Here is a 25,098-nt window from a genome sequence, read left to right as displayed (position 1 = left end):
TGCTGCAGTGGCAGCAGGGAGGTTTCCAGCAGATGCTTTGTGAATACTAAAGGCTCCTGCAGGCCTGTGCATGCTAATTGTTGGAGAAACCTGTTCACTGGAGACTCAAATTGGCATCCTCTGGGGGCCAGGCTGCTCCTGGCCTCGTGGGGTGGGTGCTGAGAGGCCTCTGAGTGGCAGTTGCTCCCCTCCCTCTCTTAACCTACTGTGTGAAGCCTCTTTGCCTCAGCCTGCTGGGGGTTGCTCTGTTTGTCTCCTTCCACGTGTGCCATGTGGAGTTTGATCAAGGCTCCTGTCTTGAAGCTTGATTCCAAATCCCTTTGAAGCCATCTCTTGTCTTCCCTGAGCAGCTTTCCCTGGAGGGTGGGACAGGAGAGCTCTCACTAGCTGCTGACTAGATGCTTCAGCTCAGCAGTCTGGGGAGTGGCTGAGCAGAGGAGAAGCTGCTGTGTGAGTTGGGAGTGTAGAAAGATGCTTTAAAGACCCAGATGAGGAAGCTCCAAGGTGAAAGGACAGTGGCTGCTGTGGCTGGTGGTGCTGCCACTCGCTGCCTCCCAGGTGGGATTTGCACTCAACATGGTCAGAAACCTTTGGGCTCCCCATGGAACATGAGAGTTCCTTCCCCTTGGGCTGGGAGCCCCTTTGTGTGCAGGGCAGGAATGGCCCCAGCCCTACCCATGGCCTCAGCCTGAGCCCCCCAAGCTCTGGGGAGGAGGGGGGATGCCCCTGCTTGGGTTGCCATGGAAACTCTTCTCAATCCAGCAGCTCAGATGCTGCTTCTCCTGCAGCTGCTGAACACCAGAGTGTGCAGGAGGAGCCAGCTCTGCTCCTCATCCTCCTGTCCCCCCCTGCTCCAAGGGGCTCACTCAGCCTGTGCTCCTCTTGCCTCCCAGCTCAGGGGGAGTCTGTGTGGTCTGTAGGCTGAGTGCTCCTAAGGCACAGCCCAACACTGGCTGCTTTGTGTGTGTGAGGAGACATTTGTTCCTGGAGTCTTTCCCCCATCTCTGCTCCTCCTCTGGAGGAACACCCAGCTCTGAGGAGCTGCTTCCCAGCAGTTTTGGCAGGGAGAAGGGAGAGGCTGGGATCCTCCTAGGCAGGAGAGAGAGTGATAAATGCTCCCACTGGCACTTCTGCTGAGCAAGGGGCAGGTTTGGTACCACAGCAGTTCCCTTCAGCAGCTGCCCCCCTTCATCTCTGGAGGCTGGATCAGACAGGACACTTGTGGATCTCTACAGGGGACAAAAGGCAGCTGCAGTGCAACAGTCTGGGGTAACCTTTGGGTCAGGCTTTTCTCTGCTGCATTGGAGCTGCTGTTGCAGCTTTGCTGCTGCTGGCTGCAGCCATTCCCAGCTCAGCCCTGGCAGGGGCTGCACTTGCTGCACACCCCCCCCATGGCTGTGCACTTCACACACTGTGGGTCCTTGGTGCTGGCTGGGATCTCACTGCTCCAGCCTGCACTGTGCCAGCTGCTGCTTTACCTTTGGATGCTCTTTGCAGACACCAACTCAGCTGTTTTGAAAGCCCTCAAAAGCTGCTTAAGCAGCTTTGTTACCAGGAATGGCCTTTTCCCCTCCAGCCTGGTTCTGGCTTCTCCAGCCCAGGGCTCTGCTCCCAACTCTTCACACTTGCTGTGTTGAACTTTCACCTTCCTTGCTGCACTTTTAAAGCCCTTCCCAGCCCATTTGTGCTGATTCAACTCCTTGTCCATGGCACACCCTCTGTCAGGGCTTGACTGCAGCTGCCCAGACTTGTGCCTTCACCCTGGCTATGATGCTCCACACTTAATTCCTCCCTGCCAGCATCAGGACTCCACAAATGGGTCAGAGGGAAGGAATATCTGGGTCTTTGGGGTTTTTTCTCCCTGCTGCTCCTGTTTCATTCACCCCAGTCTCTCCCTCCCTGCAGCAGCTCTGGCTCCTGGGAGTCCATCCCTTGCTCTGGGAGAGAGCAGCACTTGCCAAGGAGCAGAAGATTGCTCCAGCCTTGCAACCAGAAGCTGTGAGCACAACAGCAGCCTGTTGCAGTGGCTCATCCCCATCCCTTCACCTCTGCTCAGTGCTTCCCAGGATCATTCTTGAATTGCCAAGCCCAAACATCACAAGCTGTGAGACCACTCATGCCTCCAGGCTCTGACACTGTCCCATCCACCCCTACCAAGGTCTGGGCATCAGTGTCTCCAGCCAGTGAGTCTAAAGACAGATGATTTCTGTCTCTTGCCTCCTGGGATGTGAAATCCTAAGCCCAGCATCAGTGAGAGAGAAGGCAGAGCCTCCAGGCAGCATCCTCATCCTCCCTGACTTGTGCTACCAGCCCTTGGGCAAAATAAGCTGCCCCCAGGGTGAGGAGGCAGAGCACAGGCTGCTTTCCTCCCTCTGTCCCCCACACAGGCTGCAGGGTGGGGGATGTGAGAGGGGAACAGCTTGAGGTGGCCTGTGCAAGTCCCAGGCAAGTACAAAAGGGAGGCATGAGCTGGAGCACGGTGCTGCAGCCTGCAGAGCCCTTCCCTGCACACCCTGGGGACAGGGGTGACATCAGGGGTGACATCAGCCTCCTGACTCCTTCCACCCAGCAGCTTCCACCCAGGGGAAGGGGAATTTGGTGCCCTGTCCCTGCCCAGGCTCACACTCAGCAGAGCCCTGCATGCACAAGTGATGCTCCTGCAGGTTACCTGTTGCTGGAGCTGCCACATTCTCCTGCCTGGAGCTTTGCTGCTCTGCCTCATGGCACTGGGGCTTTTTGGGCAGGTTGGAGGGATGCTGGCAGAGAAGGGAACACCTTGTGCAGAGATGATTACTGCTGTAGCTCATGTTCTTTTTCCCCTCAGAGCAGAAACTGCCTTCACACACCACAATGTAATCACCATCCCCATTAGAAATTACTCTGGGAAAGGGGGCTGGGAACCTCCCTGGAATTTGGGGGTGTGATGATGTGTTTGTGGCCATTTGCCAAGACACACATCTAATTGCCCTCTCTCTGTGCACACACAAATTGCCTTTCAGGCTGTGCATGTGTGTGTGGGGGGTGTCACACTCCCAGTGTCCCCTTCCCTGTGCTGCCAAGTGGCAACAGCCCATCCCTGCACTAAAAATAACCAGTCCCCTGACTGATCTCAGCTGATCTCAGCAGCTCTAAAGGGTTGGGCCACCTCTTTCTGATGAATGGTGCTGTTTAATTACCAATCCCCACCCCACTCCCCCATCCAGGTTTGATCCTTTGGCTCAAGAGCTTGTTTCAGGGTGTTCTCACTGGAGATACCAAAGACAAGCTGCTGAGGAGCTTTGCTGTGGGGCTGTGGAACACCACACCACCTTACCCAGGGGCTCTGCAGCAGCTTTTAGGGAGGTCAAAGGCTTTTCCCTCTTGCTTCAACTCACTCAGCAGGTGTAGGGTAGGAACCAGCCTGTGCTAAGCTCCTCTCCTCTTGGCTCTCCAGGCACCTTGGCAGTGCCAGTAATTGAAGTGCAACAGACCTTCCTTGCAGGGTGATGATCTGCTTTGTGGAGGAGGAGGAATCCCAGCCTGGGGAGGTGAGGGAGGAGGCAAAGCTGCTGCTGATGTCACCCAGGGCCAGGCCAGCTCCAGCTCTGCCTGCCTTTGCCTTCCTCCTCAGCCTGGAACTCCTCTCTTGGCATCTACCTGCTGGTGTCTGCATTAGACACATCCTTCTGCTGTGTCTCTTCTTGCTGGCACATCCTGCACTAGCAAAGCTGCATTTGCTCTTGCTGAGCTGGTCACACACACTTGGGTCTGGCTGGAGGGCAGAGGCTCTCACCTGGGCTGTGATGCACCACAGGATCCTGCTGGCTAAAGGATTCTCTATTTGTTCATCCTCAGCTCCTCCATCACCCCTTTCCCCTCCCTGTTCCCTTCCTTCTTCTATGACTCATTAAAACCCCACTTTGCCCAAAGAATGAAGTCTCTCAAGGCACTTGCAGGCAGGAGCATTCCTCCTTCAGCCAGGCAGCCTCTGTTATTTAGCTGTTGACAGTAATTGTTATCATGAGACAGAAGCAAACACAAGCCTGGAGCCTTGCCCTTCAGTGCTGGCTTTTGTAACACAAGGTTTTCTCCTTTTGAAGCAAGAGAAGCATGAAGAGGGAGGGGGGTGAGGGCTGGGAAGGGCACAGGGGGGATGTGTTTGAGTGCTGAAGCCCTTTGGAAATGCTCACTGGAGTGGGACAGATGGGATGAGTGTTTGCTGCAGGGTTGGCTCCTGCTTTAAGGGGATTTAGGGGCATTTTTAGCAAGAGCTGCTGATGAATGGGCTTTCATTAGTTCAGGAGAGGGGAAGGACTGCAAGGCAAAGAACCATCCATCACACTGCTCTGTGATGCCTCCATAAAAGACTTCCCAAGTGCTGAGCACAGGACAGATCTCATCAAACAGACACCATTCAGATGATGCTGGCAAGGAGAAGGATTGCAACCAGCACCCAGGAGAAGAATTACTGCAACCAGGAAAGGAACACAGCCTCTGTTCCTGAGAGTGGAAAAGCCCCAGAGCCCAGCCAGGACTGGGGGCAGCTGAGTGTGATGCCCAGCAACCACAGAGTCCCACAGGTCTCCAGCTGGGACAGGGCAGGGCAGCCCCAGCATCACCTTCCAGAGGCCACCAGCACCATTTGCAGTCAACATGCTGCTCAGAAGGTTCAGGGAATGGACCATCCTCCTTCCTTCTGCCTTCCCAGGAGCTGAGGGGAGGAATCTGCTCTTCCCAAGGTGAGTGGGTGTCCCCCTTCCCTCCTTGGACAGCAGCTCCCTGGGGGGAGGTTACATCTGAGGATCCTGGGCTGCTGAGGCTTGTGGGGGGACACTGCATTGCTGCCTGAGCACTGCCCAGCCCCAGCAGTGCCCAACACCACAGGCACTGGCCACCACAGTCAGTGCCAGCATCTCCTCAAGCTCCTCATGAGTCACAGCCACACAAGTGCAAGAGGGAAGCAGCACAGAGCACAAGACACTTTTGCTCAACAGTCTTCCATATTCCACCCCCCCAATCCCATCCTCCTCCTCCCAGCTGCCAGGACACCAACAAAAGCACACCTTGCTTGGAGCTGAGCTCTGTTTCAAGCCTCCTCCTGGAGGAATTCAATCCCAACCCTGCCATGGGGTGGGAAAGGAGTTCTTGGACATTTTTTGCCTCTCTCCCCCCACCCCAGTTGCTTCCTTCCCCTTTTAAAGATCCTGAAGCTATTCCACCAGTAACTGCAGCCTCACACACTTGTGAGAACACTTCATGCAAAAATGAAAGGTAGAAACTAAGGGAAAACATCCAAACTCCAAAGAGAAAAGCCCTTCCCTGCCTCTGCAAGCCTGGAAAGCTTCATGTTTCCTCATCACCCCTGGGAAAGGGAAGGGCTTTGCCCAGGCACAAGCCAGCAGAGTCACCAGCAGGTCTCCACTCCAGCAGAATCCCAAGGTGTCAGATCCAAACCCTGCCCTGACTTGCAGAGTGTGCAAGCTGTGGGTCAGCAGGGCAGGGAGAGGAGAGGCAGCCCCTGAGGAGCTGGGGAGGGCAGTGCCTGCAGGGTCACTGCTGGCTCTGCCTCGTTTATAGAGGCAAAGAGGGCCAGAAAAATCCACCAAGCAAAGCCAAATCCATCACCAGTCCTGGAAGGTTCTGAACTACATCTACACAGACACTGCTTTGGCATTTGGACAGGGCTAAGCATGCTGCCAGGCAACTACAGGCCCAGGGGAACACAGCTTTTGGGGTTCCTGCAGTGCTTCCCTCAGGTTCTTGTGCCTGGATAACAGCTACAATAACTCCCAACACTTCCCTCAGGGCTTGTGGGGCACCAGCCCCAGCATGTGCCCAGCACAGCCTGCCCTCAGCTCAGCTGGGTGAGCCTGGCAAGCTGGGACCTGGCCCCTTCCCAGGCTGTGCTGCTGGGCTGGCAGGGAGCAGGACAGCTCTGGGGGCTCCTGCCCAAGGGAAAAGGCCAAAAAAGAAGCCAAGAGCAACTGGGATTTGCTCCATTTAATTGCAATTAACAGCAGGCCACAGAGGCTGGGAGAGATGCCAACCTGTCAGGCTGCTGGGTGCCCCCTTGGGGTTGTCCCAACCCCCCCCTTTCCCAACCAAGCCTCAAAGTCACCAAATCCCACTGTATGAAACTAATAAGAGCTTCAAAACCTGCAGTTCCCTTTCCTCTGGAGGATGGGAGTGAAGAGTGGGAAGCACCCTTCTGTGCACTGGGGACCCTGCTGCCTCCTGAAGCTCCTGCCAGTGAGCAGTGGGACAGGATCCTGCAGTTGGGGCTGGGGAAGAGGAAAAGGAGCAATTGTTGCCCTCAGGGTGCAAGAACTCCCCTTCCCTCCCCTCTCTAGGTGGGGAAAGAGGCAGCTTCTTTGCAAAAGGCAAGTGGTTTCCTAAAAAAACACTACTGGAGAAAAAAGAAGAGGCAGCTGCAGCTCAGGCTGCTCCCCAGGGGGACTGTGCAAAGGTTGGAGACTGTGGCAGCAGGAGGCTGGGAGGCAGCACAGGGACCTCTGCTGCCACTGACCCGTGTCACAGCCTCACCAGGGTCCACTGAGGTCTGTTTGTCACTTGGGAGATGCTCCTTCAGCAGCTCAGGTCCTCTGTGCCCTCACCTGGGTGTTCAGAGGGCAGCAAATAGCTGGGGCTGGTCTCAGTGTGCAGGCAGCTGGGGGGATGCTGGATCCTGCCCAGGCAGAGCTGGAGGCTGCCAGTGTCCATGCCCAGCCCAGGCTCCCCTTGGGCTGCTGCTGCTCAGTTGCTTTCCAGCAGCTTGGCCAGTCCCTGGCGGATCTCACTGAGCTCAAAGATCTTCACATCCATGATCTCAGCCACTTTGGTGACCTCGTTGTGGATCTTCTCCCTCTCAGCCAACGTCTCAGCCAGCGTCTGCTCAGCCAGGTGCAAGCGCCGCTCCAGCTCCGTGTTCCGCAGCTCCAGCTCCTGCCCAGGGGTTGGATGAGCTTCAGCCCAGGTCCTGAGCACACTGCTCACAGCCCTCAAGCTCCTCCCAGCCACAACAGCCCTGCTGGCAACCCTGCACCAAGCTGCCCACACTCCCCAAGCTCATCTCCCCGTGTCCAGCCTCGTGCTCTGGTGCACACACACACACACACCCCATGTGTGCCCCAAAGGCAGGCAGCTGCCCACAAAGGCACATCTCCTCCCATCCCCATCATCTGCCTCCAGCTCTGAGGCTCTGCTTGGTGTCTGCTTGCAGCCCTGAGCCATGAGAGCCAGGCTGAGCCCTGCAGCAGATGCCCTGCTTCAGCAGCTTGGAGGTAAAACACGAGCAAGGTGGTGCCCCAGGGAGCACACAACACATTGTGCTGCCATCTGTGCCCTTGCCCTGAGGTGCAGGGCAGCTTGCCTCCCTCCTGCCAGCCACAGTGTGCCACTGCTCTGTTCTCCAGCCATCCCTGCCCAGCCACAGGGCCATGCAAGAGATGAGGAGGGACAGGGCATCACCTTGTCCTGCTGAGGACACACAGCACGGGCTGCTGCACTGGCACAGCACAGGATGGCTGGGGTTGCTGTTGCCTTTGTCAGGGGGGGAAAAAAGGCAGAGAGACAGGCAAGGACTTGTCCCCCTCACCCAGAGACTGAGGCAGGCAAGTGCCCCTCAGTGGAGCAATGGGGCTGGATCCCTGTGAGCGTGGATCTGCTCCCTCACCTGCAGCTTCTGCAGCGTCTCCTCACGCTCCCCCTCTGCTTCCCAGTGGCCACACTTCTGGCTCTTCAGCATCTGGATCTCCTAAGACAGGAGGAGGAAAAGCATCACTGTCACACCCACTCCTGTCCCAGCACCCTTCCTCCACACAACCCAACCAAAGTCCCTTCTCTCTCTCTCCAAGCATCACACAACCACACTTGGCTCCAAGTTTGAATCCCTCCCTTTCTGATCTACTTCTGCTGCACCTGCTGCCTCCCTCTACACTGTTAGGTCCTAATCAAGATGACTGGCTGAGAGCCAGCAAGGCTCAAGATCAGCCCCCAGGGTGCTGAGACCAGAGCCCCTGCTCAGCTGTTGGGTAAAAGCCTTTGCACACCTTCACTTAGTTGGTCTCCATCTTAAAGGGTCTCTTCCAACTTGCCCCAGCATTTCCCCCAGAGCCTGAGTAGCTCTGGGGAGGAGGGGAAGAGATCTCACTAAGGATCAGGAACTCCAAAGCACCTCCAACCCCAAAGCTCCATCCACCCAGCCTGCAGCAGCACAGCCCCCAGAGAGCCTGCAGGTGTGCAGACCACAGGGGCTCTCCACATCTCCCCCCTTCCCAGCCTCTGCAATGAAAACTCTGCATCATTTAGTCAAGTGCAATGAAAGCAAGAAGCAATTACCACACTGGAGGCTGGCTGCAGCTGCACACAGCTGAGAGGGGAACACACAGCCCTCCCTGAGGCTCCACTCCATGGCATCTGCATGGCAAACTCCCAGCACCTCACCCTCACTTTGCTTTGCTTCTCTGGGCAGGGAGACCACCAAGGGCCCTGGGCTGGCTTACAGAGGCTCCTGGCTTGCACAGGCACGATGTGCAACAGCCCAAGGTGCTCTGCTCTCCTCCAAGCTGTGGTGACAGGGTGTTGGTGAGGGACAGGCTGCTCAGCCTCAGGCTTTGTGGGTTGTTACCTCATCCTTAGCCTTGATCAGCAGCTCCAGCTCCTCCAGGGTTTGGCTCAGCTCTTCCTTGTTGTTCTCACTGGAGGAATCATGAACCCCCTGTGACTCCAGCTCTGCTACCTGCATGGAAGCAAGCACAGGGGAGACCTGCTCAGAGGCACAGGGATGTCCTCACACCTTATCCCAGGCACTCTCATGCCTTGTCCTCCTTGCAAACCCAGCCAGGCTTCCAACACAGCAGCAGCTCCCACCATGGGGCTCTTAGGGGGGGAAAAAAGCTCTCTCTTGCTCTGCCCAAATCACACACAGAGACACACTGTGACAAAACTCAGTCTGGAGGCTCTGTCTTTGCTTTCTCCTGCACTTCCAGCAAAGCCTGGCTGGCAGACAAGCAGCACATGGACCCACAACCCAAGTGATGGCTGGATCCACTTCCATTCCCATCCCTGGGCAAGAGACTGCTGAGGCCAAGTGCAGCTCAACCACAGCAGAGCTGGGGGTTGGGTTTGCCCAAGTGCACTCCCCAGCCCTGTGGGAGATTATCCATGAAGAAGATGCACATTTAAAAGCCCATCAGAAGGTCTGGAGCAAGCAGACCAAGCTCTGCAGGTACAGCTTCAGGGAGGGGTCCTGTCCTCCCCCAGGCAGGGCTGGGACCCTGGTGTGCTGCTTTGCCCATGAGCTGGGGCAGCACTGGCTGGCTCAAGCCTCTGCCAGGGTTGGTGTGAAGAGTGGTTGGGAGCTGTCAGGCTCAGAGGGTCATGGCCAGAACCAACCAGCACTGGTCCCCAGAATCCAGCTCTTCCACTGAGTGCAGTTTCTCCTGTGATCCTGCAAAGTCCCCAGCTTGCCTTTCCCTCAAAGCTCAGCAAATGCTCCCTCCCAGCTGGGAGAGCAGCCAGCAAGCAGCTGAGGCTGCACAGAGTGGGCAATGCCTGACCCAGCCAGCCCCAAACCACCCCCAACCCCACCAAGACTCCTGCTGCAGGGGACAAGTTTTCTCCCTTGCAGCTCTTTCACTGTCTGCCTCCAGTGCTGAGAATGAGCAGTGGGCACAGAGAGCCCTGGGGAAGGCTGGCTGCTGCCAGGCTGGCCACATAACAGCCAGCAAGTGCAAGCAGCTCTTAATTGCTATAAACCCCCTGCTGTCTTCTCAAGGAGCTCTCTCCAAGAGAAATGGCTTTCTGCCTTCTCCAAAGCTCCAGAGTCCTTGCCAGCCAAACCCCAACTGTCCTAAAAGCTTTTCCCCAGCTACTCTGCAGTTCTCCCCTCTCAACAAGCCCAACCATATGACTCCTCTGCCCAGATGCCCACAGGCTCCCTCAGTTGATCTGGGACTAATCTGACATTATGTAGGTCAAAAGATCCTGTTATTCCAAGCACACAAGGGCTGGTTTGTGCTGTGCCACCAGGGTTTCATGATGCTGCAGCTTGGATTTAAGCTAATTACAGCAGACAGAGCAATCTCCATCCCTCCTGCCAGTAGTCAGAAGGTTGCCCTGATGGGTGAGGGTGAGCATCAGTATTGCTGGCAGCTGGGAACTAACCCCAGCAGGTCCTGGAGGGGAGCTGCTGCTCTCTGTGCTCTGCTTCCTTCTCCTTATGCACAGGGACAAGCTCCCACCTTGCTCTGCAGAAAACACAAGCTCTTGTGACAGCTCCCTACTTACATGCCCTTATTCCTTGACATGTTTTCCCTGCCAGGCTCACAGCAGCAGCCTGGATATTCCCTGTTGAGGTGAGGGAGCACTGGCAGGGGCTGCCCAGATGGGCTGTGGAGGCTCCTTCTCTGGGGACATCCCAAACCCAGCTGGATGAGTCCCTGTGTGCCCTGCTCTAGGTGGTGCTGCTCTGGCAGGGGGGTTGCACTGACTGAGCTTTGCAGCTCCCTTCCAGCCCTTCAGATCCTGTGAGTTCAGCACAGGGCCACAGAGATGATGGAGTGGAGCATCTGCCTTGTGATGAAAGGCTGAGGGAGCTGGGGCTCTGCAGCTTGGAGAAGAGACTGAGGGGTAACCTCACTGATGTTCACAAATGCATCAAGGGTGGGTGTGAGGAGGCTGGAGCCAGGCTGTGCTCAGGGATGGCCAATGACAAGGGGCAATGGGGACAAACTGGAACAGAAGAGGTTCCAGAGAAACACAAAGAGGGATTTGTTCCCTGTTGAGGTGAGGGAGCCCTGGCAGGGGCTGCCCAGATGGGCTGTGGAGGCTCCTTCTCTGCAGACATCCCAAACCCAGCTGGATGAGTTCCTGTGTGCCCTGCTCTAGGTGGTGCTGCTCTGGCAGGGGGGTTGCACTGGATGAGCTTTGCAGGTCCCTTCCAACCCTTGAGACTGTGATTTCCATCCCATCCCCTGCTGACAGTGGCAGTGTTGGGGTCCAGCCAGGGGCTTGCTCTCCCTGCTCTGCTCACCCTGTGCCGCAGCGTCTCCGTCTCCTCCTGGTAAGCAGCCAGCTGCTTCTTCCACTGCTCCACGTTGGTGTTGGCTTCATGGAGAGCAGCCACCAGCTTGTTGTTGTTGTCCTGGAGGCTGAAGAATTCAGCTTCCCACTGGACCTCACTCACTGAGCTGTGTGAGAGAACAGGGCAAGTGTGCAGGGGTGCAGAAGGAGCCTCAGCAGGAAGGTTTCTCCCCTCAGTGCTCACCTGCACTGAAACCTGCTCTTGGGAGTGCTGGGCAGCTCCTCCTTTGCTGTTTGGCTTTTACATCACTTCCCAAATGGAAATGCTTCCTCCAGCCCTGAATCTGCAGCTCTCCTTGGGAAATACTTGGCTTGGAGGCCACATGTGTGTGCCTGAGGCTGCAGACACCACGCTGTGACACCAATGGGGTGGGAGGCTGGGGGAGACCCAGCTGCTGGCCAGGAGCTTTGCCATGTGGGACTGGGAATCCCCTTAAAACCTTTGTTACATCTGAGTTTACTTTGAGGAAAACCCTGCCAAGCCCAGACTCAGGGGAAGGGAGCAAAGGACACTTGCTTTTGATCTAGAAAGAATCTCAGTGTTCAATCTGAGAGCTCCACAGGAGCCACAGGGAGCAAGAGGAGCCACTGGAAGATCATCCAGTCTTTGTGTTTGGAACAGATAAAGAGTGGAAGCAGCAGGGGTTTGGCTGGAACCATCAGGGGAATGAACACAAATGCAGCCCAGGGCCATCTGACCATCACTAACTGCTGACCTGTAGGTAGCTGGTATCAACTCATCCCTACTGCAAAGCACAAAGCATTCTCCTTCCCACACCAGCTGAACTGGGCATTGCACCTCCAAGCTGGGAAGAACCTTTCCTCTGGGGAAGAAGGGAATTGGTGAGGTGAAGCTGTCTGAGCAGCAGTGGACACAGAGCACTCACTGCTCAGCTACCTACAAGAAGCAGCATCAGGTCCAAAGCATTTGGGATGAAGCCACTCAAGTCATTCAGGGTCTCTGCAAGCACTGGGATGACAGGGACATGGACCAAATCCTGCCAGCATAGATAGATTAGGAGCCAGAAGCACTTGTGGCAGCCTCACCCTTCTGAGAGCATCTTCTTCAGCCTCTCCTTCTCTGTTGTTACCTCAACATCAGCACTCTGGCTCCTGAACAGCTTATCTTCTCCTGGCCCATTGGAGCTGATGATGGGGCTTGGCAGTACCTGGGGGATGAGAAAGAGCTGGTTAGCACACAGCAGGGAGGGTCAGGCCATGGAGCCATGAGGTCTCTACAGGCTGCTTCACAGTGCTGGGGGTGGGAAGGGCCCTGCAGAGCTCATCCAGCCCTGAAGCAGCTTCCCCTGGCTCAGGGGGCACAGGGATGTGTCCAGAGGGGGTGGAAACCTCCAGAGAGGAGCCTCCACACCCTCCCTGGGCAGCCTGGGCCAGGGCTCCCTCAGCTCAGCACCAAAGGACTTGCTCCTGTGCCAGTGGAACCAGAGAATCACACAATGAAGAGGACTGGAAGATCATCCAGCCCTAAAGCTGGTTCCTCATGGTCAGGGGGCACAGGAATGTGTCCAGATGGGTTTGGGAACCTCCTAAAGAACCTCCTTGGGCAGCCTGGGCCAGGGCTCCCTCACCTCAGCACCAAAGGACTTGCTCCTGGTGTTTCAGTGGAACTTTCAGTGTTGCAGCTTCATCCCTTGTCCTGGCACTGGAGACAGCAAAGTGCTGCCTCAACCTCCTGACAGACAGCTTTTAAACACCTAGAAGTGTTGCTGAGATGTCCCTGAGCTCAGGCTCCTCTTCCCCAGACTGAACAGCCCCAGGTCCCACAGCCTTTCCTCACAAGGAAGATGCTCCAGTCCCCTCAGCATCTTGGTGTCCCTGCACTGGCCTCTCTCCAGCAGTTCCCTGTCCCTCTGCAGCTGAGGAGCCCAGAACTGGCCACAGGACTCCAGATGAGCCTCAGCAGGGCAGAGCAGAGGGGGAGCAGAAGCTCCCTGCCCCTGCTGCCCAGTCTCTTGCTGCATCCCACACCCTGGTGAGGAACACAGCCCCTCACTCCTAACTCTGAGGCAGTGCTGTGCTTGTCTGCTCAACAAGAGGTGGCCAAGGTCCTCACACATGGCTCAGCAGCACCAGTCATGGCACAGCAATGCCTTTGGAAGCTCTGTGGACATAGGGCAGCCCTTCCCTCCTCCAGCAGCCACCCTCTTGCCATATTCTCCCTTTCCCTGTCTCCATGCCATGCTGGGGGAGCAAGCACAGTGCACACACACCCTGGGCAGCTGTGCCACAGCTTGCACACACCAGCTCTGCCTCCCTCCTGGCTTTGGCCACTGAGTTCTCTGTCCCCCAGCCTCCCTTTGCCAATGGCCAGTGATGTTTCTGGCTGCCACTGGGGGCCAGAGCCCTGCACAACCCTGAGCTCAAGCTGCTCATTGCAGGGTTTTGCTGAATTCTTGACAGGATTTTCTTCCTGCTGCTCAGAGCAGCTGCCAGACTTCATAAACTCCAAGCACAGGCTCAGTCACAGCTCTGCTTTCTGCACCCTGAGTGAAAACACCAGGGACAGGGATCCTGAGGCTTAATGAAGGGACACTGCTACTGCTCAGATGATGGTGGCAGATGAAGGAAACACAGTGCACCCTCCTCTGTGGCTCCTGTGTACATCACACCTAGCAGGGACAAACAATTGACCCTCCCAGGCTGAAGGGAGCAGAGATGAACACACAGCAGCCAAAGTTGACTTTGCACTTCCAGCCCTTGCAGAAGAACCTGCTGCACAGTGTCCTCTCCCAGCAGAGAAGCAGCTGGGCACTGACAGGCCAAAGTGAGCTATAAAAAGACTCTCAGAGCCCCTGGGATCTCAAGTTGGAGGCTGTGAGACCAGGTGGCTGGAGAGCCTGAGTTCATAGGTAGCCCTATGGCAGGGACAGCCACCTGACATCTATTTATAGAGGCACATAGAGCCATGAGATGCACTGAACAGCAGTGAGACCTTCCAGAGAGACCTGCAAAACCCAAGCCCTGCCTCACCTTTGCCATCAGGTGGGGAAACTGAGGCAGGGAAAGGGGAGAAGTTCCCTGTTGTGGTGTGTGAAGATGCTGAGTTACAAGGAGTGACATCCTTTGTGATGGGGATTGAGCTCAAAGGGGTTGGTGCAGAGAGGAGAGCTGCTACCCTGGCATCTCCCCAGCCCTGAAACCTAAGTAAAAAGCCTGAGTGAACCAGTGCAGATGCAGAAAGGCAGAGAGGTCTGATTTAATTGCAAGAGACAGAGCTGCTCTCTGCTCAGCTGCAAACAGCAACACAATCAATTATTCAGAGATGAGACTCATGTTTGAAGCTCTGCTGAAGCAGAGAGTGGGAGAAGGGGTGATGGGCTCATGCACCAGGCTGGGGAAGGCAGGACTGAGCAGAGTCTTTACCTAAAGCTTTGGTTCTGCTAGGAGTGCTCTATACCCTACTCCCTTCTTCATTTGCCCCCCATTCAGATGGGGCTCAGAGTTAGCAAGAGGCAACAGCTAGTCAGGTTTTGCCCCACTTTTGCACCCCATGTGACATCTGCAGCCTGTGCAGCTCCTGTGCACACTCCCTCCTCCTCCTCCTCTGCTGCCACTCCATCTGTGCTCAAGCCAGAGAATGCAGTGTCCTCCATCCTCCAGCTCTTCTCCTGCTGCCAGCCACTCTGGAAGATGCAGAGGGACCTCTGGAGTGAGCTATTTGGGAGGGCAGCCTCAGCACTGGCACTGAGCTGCTTCACCATGGTTATAAAGCAGGGGAAGCTCACAGCTTGTCCTCTCCCCTCCATCCCACTGCTGCCAGAGCTGGTTTAGCTACACAGTGAGGGGGGGAAAAAGGTAACAACTGCAAGAGTAAGGCATGTGAGAATGAGCTGTAATGGGCTTCAGCTTTCTGCCTGGGTCTCCTGAGGGAAAGGGAATGGAAGGAGTGACTGTCACACATGCAGTTCTACCTTGGGGGGGGATCTCAAGGGGGATATGATTTCTGCTTGCCCAGCACAGCCTCTCTTCCACAGCAGAAATAAGAAGTCTGAGCAGGGCTCCTCAACCACTAGGTGTAAGAAACCACTTTGTCTTTCTACAACCCCCCATGGACAGCACCTATCACCTATCCCAAGCACCTTCTGCAGCCCCAGAGGGGATGAAGGCTGCTTGAAAATGCCACATGCCCTCTGCCATATGCTTTGCAAGCAGGCACCATGCATCCCTGCAATGCCATGCATCTGCTCCTGTCACACTGAGCCCAGGGAGAGGCAGCAGCTCTAAACAACAAAAGAAACACCACAAAAAGCCACCAAAGCAAGAAATCCCACCACAGAATGTCCCTACACACACCCCTCCAGCGTGGCCTCATAAGGCATCACATGGTTTTGATAGGTGAACTGGCAAAGAAGCAGCAGCATGAACCCTCCCAGGAGCCTCACTTAAGCACTAGTTAGTGATGTGCTTCAGCAGAGTGAGCTGGAGGCCATAGGGGTCCTCAAGGAGCTCAAGGTCCTCATAGGAGCTCAAATGTGAAGCTCCAACCTCAGGGTCTAGCAAGAAAGCTCTGAGATAGGAAAAGGATGAAGGCAAGAAGGGACTAGAGGAGACCAGCACAGTGGCCACGTTGCTTTAGCCAGCATTGCTCTGCAGGGAGCTTTGCTCACAGCTCTTTCCAAGCATTACCTGGTGGGATGTGATGCTCAGGGCAGGATTGGTGAGCTCTGTTTTATCCTGGGACTTCTCCCTTGCCAAACGAGCTGCTTCTTTCACCTCCTGGAACTTCTCTGCAAACTAAAGGAGAGTGGGAAAAGTCACCCTGGCTGCTGGGCTGAAAGGCAGAACAACCTAGAGCTGATCCATGGGCAGCTCCTGCTCTGGGGGCTTTTGCATTTCACTTCAATGAACAACCAAACTCAAGGAGCAGCCCCTGGCACCACAAGGCTGGGGGAGGTTAAACAGCAATGCCAGACCCCCAAAGTCCTAAAGAGTGATGCTCAAACCACTCTGCAACTATCACTTCAAAGCTCTTCCCAGCATCTTTCCATCAGTTCTCAGCACAGTGGGAACAGCAGCACATCAGGGTCCTCAAGGCTTTGTTTTCCTCCAGGGGCTGGTCCCTCCTTTCAGGGTTTCAGGCAGCAGGTCTCTGCCAGCAAGTGCAGGATTACCTGGGAGAGATGTTGCTCTGAAGCAAAGCCCAAGCCATACACAGTGTTGGCTCTGCTGTCTGCCCATTGCCCAAACTTCTGGGATGTCTTTGTGAAGGTCATGTTGGGGGTGATGGTGCTGTTGATGATTGCCTGGAAAGAGATGCAACAGTGAGAGGCAGAGAAAACACCAAGCTGCTGCTCTGGGCTGCTCTGGGGGATGGACTCTGGGAACTCAGAGGAGTTTCATCTAGAAGACACCAATTCAGGCTTTTAGTGACCAAAACTCTTTGTAGGCTGGCTATGGGACATGGACAATCATCTTGTGTAGTGAAAGGGGAAAGAGAGCCTCATGAGCATCAGCTCTGAGCCTCATGAGCATCAGCTCTGAGCTTCCTGCATTGCTGGGGAAGAAGATGAGAGCCAGTGTGTCTCTGGGGCCTCCAGGTCTTTCTGCTCTTCCCTATTTTCAAGGCAAGTAAGGGAAAAGAAAAGGAGCTGTCAGGACTAGCCAGTATGAAACACTCTCTGCTGGTCAGGGCAGCAACAAAGCTGCCTGGGCAGACTGCTGAAGGGCTTCAAGGAGAAGTCAGGAAAAGGTCTGTCAAGAGCAGTTTAGGCAGAGCTCATTGTGTTCTGGGGCAGTGGCTGAGCAGACTGCCTCTGCAACTCCCTCTGCCTGGGATCTCATTGTGGCTACAGGGGTTGGTTTCAGCACAGGACAAAGGCTCTCAGAGAAAGCTTGTGTTCTGCATGAGTGGGAGGGTGAGAAGGGAGTAGTGCAGGGAGAGACATCAGCTCCCAGAGCTGTTTGCATGAGCACAGGCTCTAGTGTCCAACCCTCAATACACAGAGGCAATGCTTTACCTTCCCATCCCTGCAGGGAGAGACAACATCAGCCCCCAGAGCTGTTTGCAGCAGCACAGATTCTACTGTCTAACCCTAAATACACAGAGGCAGTGCTTTACCTTAAGGGAGAGACAACATCAGCCCCCAGAGCTGTTTGCATCAGCACAGATTGTACTGTCTAACCCTAAATACAGAGGCAATGCTTTACCTTCCCTTCCCTGCAGGGAGAGACAGCATCAGCCCCCAGAGCAGTTTGCATCAGCACAGGCTCTAGTGTCCAACCCTAAATACACAGAGGCAGTGCTTTACCTTAAGGGAGAGACAACATCAGCCCCCAGAGCTGTTTGCATCAGCACAGGCTCTAGTGTCCAACCCTAAATACAGAGGCAATGCTTTACCTACCCTGCAGGGAGAGACAGCATCAGCCCAGATTCTACTGTCTAACCCTAAATACACAGAGGCAGTGCTTTACCTTAAGGGAGAGGCAACATCAGCCCCCAGAGCTGTTTGCATCAGCACAGACTTTAGTGTCTAACCCTAAATACACAGAGGCAGTGCTTTACCTTCCCTTCCCTGCAGGGAGAGACAACATCAGCCCAGATTCTACTGTCTAACCCTAAATACACAGAGGCAATGCTTTACCTTCCCTTCCCTGCAGGGAGAGACAACATCAGCCCCCAGAGCTGTTTGCAGCAGCACAGGCTCTAGTGTCCAACCCTAAATACACAGAGGCAATGCTTTACCTTCCCTTCCCTGCAGGGAGAGACAGCATCAGCCCAGATTCTACTGTCTAACCCTAAATACACAGAGGCAATGCTTTACCTTCCCATCCCTGCAGGGACAGACAACATCAGCCCCCAGAGCAGTTTGCAGCAGCACAGGCTCTAGCAGACACTAACCCTATGGCAATGCCTTCCTTTCCCTTCCCTTCCCTGTCCATGCCTAGAACTGACCAACATCACACTCATCCAACACCAACTTAAAACCCATTTTGGTTGGGAAAACAAGCCCCTAAGCAGCTAATCAATCACCCTTGGTGTCAGTGGTGTGAGCAAAGGCCCTTACCTTGGTGCCCCCCACGCTGATGATGCGATACACGCTGCGGGTGGCATCGTAGAAGTAGGAGACGGTCAGGGCGTGTTTGCTGGCTGGGATCCAGTTGCGTTTGGTGGCTGGGTCAATCTGGAAAACATGGGCCCTGGTGCTGAAGATGGGCTGTTCCCTGCAAGAGAGATGAAGAGAGGTTGCCAGGGTTGAGGGGGAGCTGAGTACCAAGGGGTAGGAGGGGGGAAGGTGTTGGGTCTCCTGGGTTGAGCGATGCTGCCTCTCTCTAGGATGTGGGATGAGGGGCTGGGGATTGCAGCCCTGAGGGCACAGCAGCTCTTCTGCACAGGGAGCAGCAGCTCCTCATTGTCTGGGTTGGTTTCATCTAATAGCCCTTCTCCTCAGAGGAGTCACCAGCCAGGTTGTCCATCATTGCCCTGAGCAGGTTGCTCCAAGACATCTGGGCTTCCCTGTGCTCTGCCCACGAGCTCTCCCCATCCCCAGCACTCTTCTCAAGCTCCTTGTGGAAGCTGAGGGATTGCTGGCTGATGCCCCCTGCAAAATAACAGCCCAAGCTGCATGACAACAGTTTTCACTGCACAGCAGTGGCTTAGTAAAGTACCCTTGGCACAACAAAGCTACCAAAGGTGTTGAACTCCAGGTGTTTAACCTGCCTCTCCACCTTCTGTCCTCTGCACTCTTCAGACAGCCCAGTCACCCCAGCAATAACAGGCTATGCCCTTTAGCAGGTCTTTTATGCACCTTAACACAAGGATGGGCACAAAACTTGTCACCAGGAGCACAAAGGAGACAGAGTCTCACATTTGGGGTGCACCACATGGCCCTGCACAGCACAGGCAGGGTGGCAGAGCCATGCCAATCAAAGAGGTGATGGCAATTTGAGCCTGACTTGGAGCTTGCTTTCTCCATCCCTCAGCAACTTCAGCAGGTTTATGGTTTCTCTGGTTGCTGTGCTCTTTGTACTTCATCTCTCCAAGCTGGAGCTCTTAGGGGGATGGAAGGATGGAGGATGTGTTTGGGATGTGAGAATGAAAAGCTCCTTCCCCTCCAGCACAGCTCTTCCTCCCTTGACTCATGCTTGGGAAGCACATCCTGCAGGGAGAGGCCACAGCACAGGGTTAAGAGCAAGTCACCTAACAATGAATTAAAGGAAACACTTCACCACACAATGAGTGGCTGCTGCAAGAAAGCACTGAACCAAGCACTGCTTGGATTTGGTCATCAGTGGTGTCTGAGCTGAACCTCAGGCATCAGGATGTCACTTGAGCATCTCAGGAGGCAGGAAGGAATGGAATGGAGGCATGGAATGTTTCCATGACACAACAGTCCAGGTGCATCAGGGCTTGTTGGGCTTCATTTGACTTTGGCCAAAACCCAAGGCACTGAACATTGCCACACTCCTCACCCAAACCTACTGAAATGTGAGGCACTGCAAACATCCCACATCCCCCCAGCAGCTGCCAGCAAGGCTCAGGCACCATCCTGCCACGTGCAACTCCCCAGAGCCAGGCACTTCTCTTCCCTCCCCACTCCAAGCTGTGACACACAGACCTTCCCATCAATCCAAAGACAGAATGGTGGGGGTTAGAAGGGAGCTGGAAAGCTCATCCAGTGCAGCCCCCTGCCAGAGCAGCACCACCTAGAGCAGGGCACACAGGGACTCATCCAGCTGGGTTTGGGATGTCCCCAGAGAAGGAGCCTCCACAGCCCATCTGGGCAGCCCCTGCCAGTGCTCCCTCACCTCAACAGGGAACAAGTTTGTCCTTGTGTTTCTTTGGAACCTCTTCTGTTCCAGCTTGTCCCCGTTGTCCCTTGTCATTGGCCATCCCTGAGCACAGCCTGGCTCCAGCCTCCTCACACCCACCCTTGATGCATTTGTAACCATCAATGAGGTCACCCCTCAGTCTCTTCTCCAAGCTGCAGAGCCCCAGCTCCCTCAGCCTTTCATCACAAGGCAGATGCTCCACTCCAGCATCTCTGTGGCCCTGCACTGAACTCTCTCCAGCAGCTCCCTGTCCTTGTGCAACTGAGGGGCCCAGAACTGGACACAATATCCCAGATGTGGGCTCAGGAGGGCACAGTGATGTACCTGATGCTTTCACAACCCACCACCACAACTTAGGAGGAAGGGAATAAACCACTCCCTGCTGTCTCCCAGTCTCAAGCCTGTTCCCAGGTCACAGTCCTGGCTCAGGTCTGTTCAGGGGCACATTGCACAAGGGCATACACCAGCCCCTTTGTGGTTTTGCCCCCACAGTGACTCTTTTGCTGTTATTTATCACACAGAGCACAGACTGAGCCTCCAACCAGGCAGCATTTGGGGGCTCCCTTTGTCCCACACTCACAAAGCTTGTAATTTGCAATGATTTCCCATCACTGAACAAGTTTCCTTCCCTGTCACAGGAGATAATTGGGTGAGCTGTGTAACTGGAGTAAATCCCTTTGGCAGCAGGCACTGGCTGTTGGGAGAGAGCCACAGAGGAGGCTCTAATGTTTCCAGTCACACACATGTGATGCCAGCTGCATGATGGAAAACCCTCCTCAGAGATCACCCCTCACATGCACAGCAGCTATTCCTGTGCTCACCCAGCACCAATGGAAACCATCCTGCTGACTGCAGCAGCTTTCAGACCAAGGGATGTTTCCAACAGCCTCCTGCCACACACTGACATTGCACAGGCTCCATCCCAGAGCCAGCTGCCCTGTGCTGTGTCCCCACCACTGCAGAGTGAGCTGTGGCTGCTCCTTTGCTTTGGAAATCAGTCTCTCCACTAAATGGTCCCCACCCTGCTCTGCCCCACATCCCCTGAGCCTGCCTGCCTCAAGGGTAACCAAGTGAATCTGCCTGTAGAAAGGGGAGAGAGCTCAGATCTCCCAGCCTCTCTGCTAGGTCTGTCTCCAAGCAGGTCAGTTTAATACCTGGGAAACTCTATTACCTTCCTACTGACCCCTCCAAGATGGGAGAGGCTCAGGAGACCAGCCAGCTGTAAGCTGTCCTGTGATTCCAGTGTCACTACCCATGAAGGAGAGCATGAGCTCTCCCAGCCCCAGGAATGGCAAATAAAATGCTACAGGGATGCCAGTCAAACAGGAGAGTCCACAGGGGTGGGATTCTGCTCCCTCACCCCATGCACAAGCCCTGGGCACACCTGCTCTTGCCCCAGTCCTGGGCACACCAGAGTGCTCACTGCTGCTGGTGCTGGTGGGGAAGGATGCTCTGCTTTCTGTGCCTTCACATCAGCTCTGCTGTCTCCACATTCAGACATTTGTTCATGCCTTCTGGTCTTCCCTGGAGCAGCAGAACCTCACCTTGTGTGCCAGAGGCTCATCCCTTCCAGCTACAAACACGACAGGCTCGCTGCCAGCTGCTCCAGATGTGCTCAGCTGGCAGCCACAGCAGCTTGGCTGGATCTTCACCTGCCTAAAGCCTGGTGCCAAGGAGGGAACTCCCACACCCACCTCTCATCTCAGGGTGCCAAAATTAGCAGAATCACCTGAAGGGAGGTTGTGCTGCCCCTCTGAGACCTCAGCTGGAGTCTTGTGGCCAGTTCTGGGCTCCCCAGCTCCAGAGGGACAGGGAACTGCTGGAGAGAGGCCAGTGCAGGGACACCAAGAGGGGACTGGAGCATCTTCCTTGTGAGGAAAGGCTGTGGGCCCTGGGGCTGTTCAGTCTGGAGAAGAGGAGACTGACCAATATCTCACTGGTGGGTGCAGGAGATTGGGGCAGCACTTGTTGCATCCAGTGCCAGGACAAGGGGTGATGGGATGAAGCTGCAACACAAACAGTTCCATTGAAACACAAGGCAAAACTCTTTCAGTGTTTGAGTGAGGGAGCCCTGGCCCAGGCTGCCCAGGGAGGAGCTGGAGGCTCCTTCCTTGGAGGTTCCCAACCCCCCCGGGCACATTCCTGTGTGACCTGCTCTAGGTGGGAGCTGTTTGAGCATGGGGGATGGACTGGATGAGCTCTAAAGGTCCCTCCCAACCCCCACAGTGCTTCTGTGCAGTTCTCTTTCCCTTCATCACACTATGAAATGGTCACTTTTCCCTTTTGCTCCCCACAGATGGAGACAGCTGCTGCCAGCCTGCAGCTCCCTTACCCATGGTGACTCTGTGAGGCCAGCACATCTCTGCCTTCTGACAGCTACCTGAGAGTGCTGCCAGCCTGGCACCAGGACAATGCTTTCTAAGAAGCATTGCTTAAGCTCTGTAGGCAATGCTCAGGAGAGCTTTTGTGCTCTGCTGGGGAACAGCACAGAGATGTTCAGGCTCCTGTTGCAATGGCTGTGCAAGGAAAGGAGGGGGAAAATAAAACCTCTTTGTTTTAAATCCCATCAGATGATACCATTTGTATCCAGCTAGGAACAAGAATGTCATTGTTGAGGATCCTGGCCTGCCTGGAAACCTGCCTTGCAGCACTCACTCAGTGTCTGACAAGGCTCATGTTCCAAAACAAAAGCTCTCCAAGAGTCTAAGTGATGGAGCACAAGGAAAAACCACTCAGAAAGTGCAGGCAGCAAGGCAAACTGAGAGGAGAGAAGCAAAGAGGTCTGCAAACTGAGGAGCACATCTGTAACAAGTCACAAATGGCTTAGCAAACTGAAAATGCCTCTTCTTCACCCTTTGTGTGATGCCTGGGCAGTGTCAGGGTGTGACATGGCTCAGGGCAGTGGATCAGCAAGGGGGGGCTCAGGAAGGACAGCAGGGCACTGGTGTACACTGGTGTACACACACTGAGGGAATGGAGAGCAGGGAAAGCACTGGTGCTGAAAGCCACATCTGAGCTACATCAGTGGAGTGATGGCTGAGGAGCATCCCTCTGCATTCAGCTTGCTTCTGGCCAAGCCACTGAACTCTTCTGGTCAAAAGCACTTCAAAGCATTTAAAAATAGTCCTGAAAGTGCCTCAGATTGCAAGTGTCATGTTCCCTCTCCTGCTACAGCTCCCTCCCCCTGGGATTTCAGTGGATGTGCTGCATACACCACCCATCCCTAAATGCTGACAAGCTCTGACTCCCAGCTGGGAGCACCCATAACAATCCAGCCACAGCAGCAAAAAGGACATGTGTCAATCAAGCCACTTCCATCCCCCCAGGGCTGCCCTTTGCAGATTATTAAGGAAAACCAAAGCAAATGGCTGCAAGGACAAAGATCTGGCTGAGACACACACACACCCCATCAGCAAGTGCCTGATGGCAAGTGGCAAGGATCCAGGTCTCATGCTGCCAGCATTTGCTTCCAGTCCAAGGAAGGAAGGGCAAAACTCAATATCCCACATCCCACTGATAGCTTCAACATGACCTGTCCCCCATGAGTGTCCCCTGATGCTTCAGCAGCAAAACCAAACAGCTAAGGGCTGAACTAATGGGTGCAGCTACTCCTAAAGAGTCCTTCACCTCAGGCTCCAGGGTGCTGGCACAAGGAAAGACACAACTGTGTCCTCTTGGGGCTTCTCCTTAGATGCTGGAGGGAGGTGCTGGGCTGCTTAGAGTGTGGGTATTGGGTCTGGATCAATCCCTTGCAGTCTGCTCACTGACTGGAGTCTGACTCAGTCTGCATGAAGACAACATGTAAAAGTGCACGTTGGTCTCATTTCCATCTTGGTTCTGGTATTATTCCTCTCTCTCCTAATGAATAGCTGCTTATTTCACCATTGCCAGGGGAACAGATCATTGCCCTCTCAATTTAAGGCTTCAGCAGAGGAGCAATGGACTGAGCAGGCCAAAGGGACTGAGTTTGCTGAGAGACTTTGTCAGGTGAGGACACACTGATGTGATGCCAGGACTCTAGAGGTGCACTCCCTGCAAGCACTGCCCTGTGCCAAGGAGGTCCAGATGGCATCAGTTCAGTCCCTTGCACCTGCACCACATTCTCCACAGCAGAGCAACAGTGGGCATAAAAGGTGATCAAGTGTGGAGAAGCCCAAAAAGCAGAGCTGCCCTCTGTTCTGTGTGAGCTGAACACACACGTGGCTGGATGCACAGGCTGTCCTGCCTGGGTGTGGGCTCTACCCTGCTCTTCACAGCCACATTGGGTCTCCTCCTGAGTGGCACCTTCTACAATAAGCCAGTGATGCTCCAGAGAGAGCAACAGAAGAAGTGAGGCTCCTCCAAAGAGGGACCTGCCCTGCCCCAGAGCCCACCTCACACAGAGGGTTCTCCCCATGCTGTGAGCAAACCACCTTTAATCCCTCTGTAGGGATGCTTTAGTAGATATCAAAGTCTTCTCTCCAACCCTTACCAGGAAAATACTCTCAAGCCTGCAGACAAGACTAACAGAGGCAAGAAAAGGTGAAGAGACCTTTGTAAGCCCCAGGAGGCACAGAGCTGGGGCCAGGGCACATCCCCTGCTGCACCCTCCTGCCACAAGCTAATGGCATACAACTGTGTCAACAACCTGAGCCCACTTGGAGGAGTAACCCAGGTTAGAAGAAGGGCCAGAGAGCATTTCAAAGAGTTATTCAGCACAACATTGCCACTGACATTCCAACAGCACCCCCCTGGCAGCTCACACTGTGTTGGGTTGCATGCTGCCTCCCCTTGCCCCACTCTGCTTCATCTGCCTCTGGGGGTCTTTAAACCCCTCAGAGAAACTGGGTTTGGTGCTTTTCTTTCCTCCAGCTGTTTCCAACATAACCAGCAGCTCTTTGAGGCAATCCTGTTCTCTCCTCACAGGTTCCTAAACCTAAAGGCAACTGCTGCAACACAGCCTCCTGCCAGACCTCAACAGGGAGAGGGAGAAATCAGCATTTCATTGTTTGCTGCAGGTCTGTTGTTGCATCCAGCACTGCCTGTGCTCCACAGCTTCTGCACCAGGAGTGGGGAGGGGTCTCTCTGACAGCATCACTGCATTTCACTCATGCTTTGTCCTTGTTCACTGGGGTTTTGTTGTGCAAGCTGGAAGATTTCCCCCTCCCAAGATCCTCTCCCTTTCTGTACTCTTGGCAATTCTCAGCTCACAGCCCTGTCTGCCTGCCTGTGACAAGCCCATTTAGTTAACTCAATCACTTATCTCAC

The 25,098-nt window shown here is 54.8% G+C and overlaps 1 protein-coding gene across 2 annotated transcripts in view; it reads right to left on the bottom strand.

Moving 5' to 3' along the window:
- Positions 1–4,030: 4,030 nt before the first annotated feature.
- HOMER3 (homer scaffold protein 3) overlaps positions 4,031–25,098 on the bottom strand; it is a 33,983-nt gene continuing 12,915 nt past the window's right edge. For both annotated transcript variants that reach the window (XM_062014937.1, XM_062014938.1), the window contains exons 2-9: positions 18,087–18,243; positions 16,194–16,325; positions 15,709–15,816; positions 12,109–12,230; positions 11,012–11,168; positions 8,606–8,716; positions 7,652–7,732; positions 4,031–6,921 (exon numbers count right to left, since the gene is read on the bottom strand). In XM_062014937.1, coding sequence (XP_061870921.1) covers positions 6,733–6,921; positions 7,652–7,732; positions 8,606–8,716; positions 11,012–11,168; positions 12,109–12,230; positions 15,709–15,816; positions 16,194–16,325; positions 18,087–18,243 — 1,057 coding nt within the window. In that variant the 3' untranslated portion in view covers positions 4,031–6,732. The remainder of the gene's footprint in view (positions 6,922–7,651; positions 7,733–8,605; positions 8,717–11,011; positions 11,169–12,108; positions 12,231–15,708; positions 15,817–16,193; positions 16,326–18,086; positions 18,244–25,098) is intronic.

This window comes from Colius striatus, chromosome 25, assembly GCF_028858725.1.
Source record: "Colius striatus isolate bColStr4 chromosome 25, bColStr4.1.hap1, whole genome shotgun sequence".
Classification (NCBI taxonomy): Eukaryota; Metazoa; Chordata; class Aves; order Coliiformes; family Coliidae; genus Colius; species Colius striatus.
This window is presented reverse-complemented; position numbering and strand designations above follow the sequence as displayed.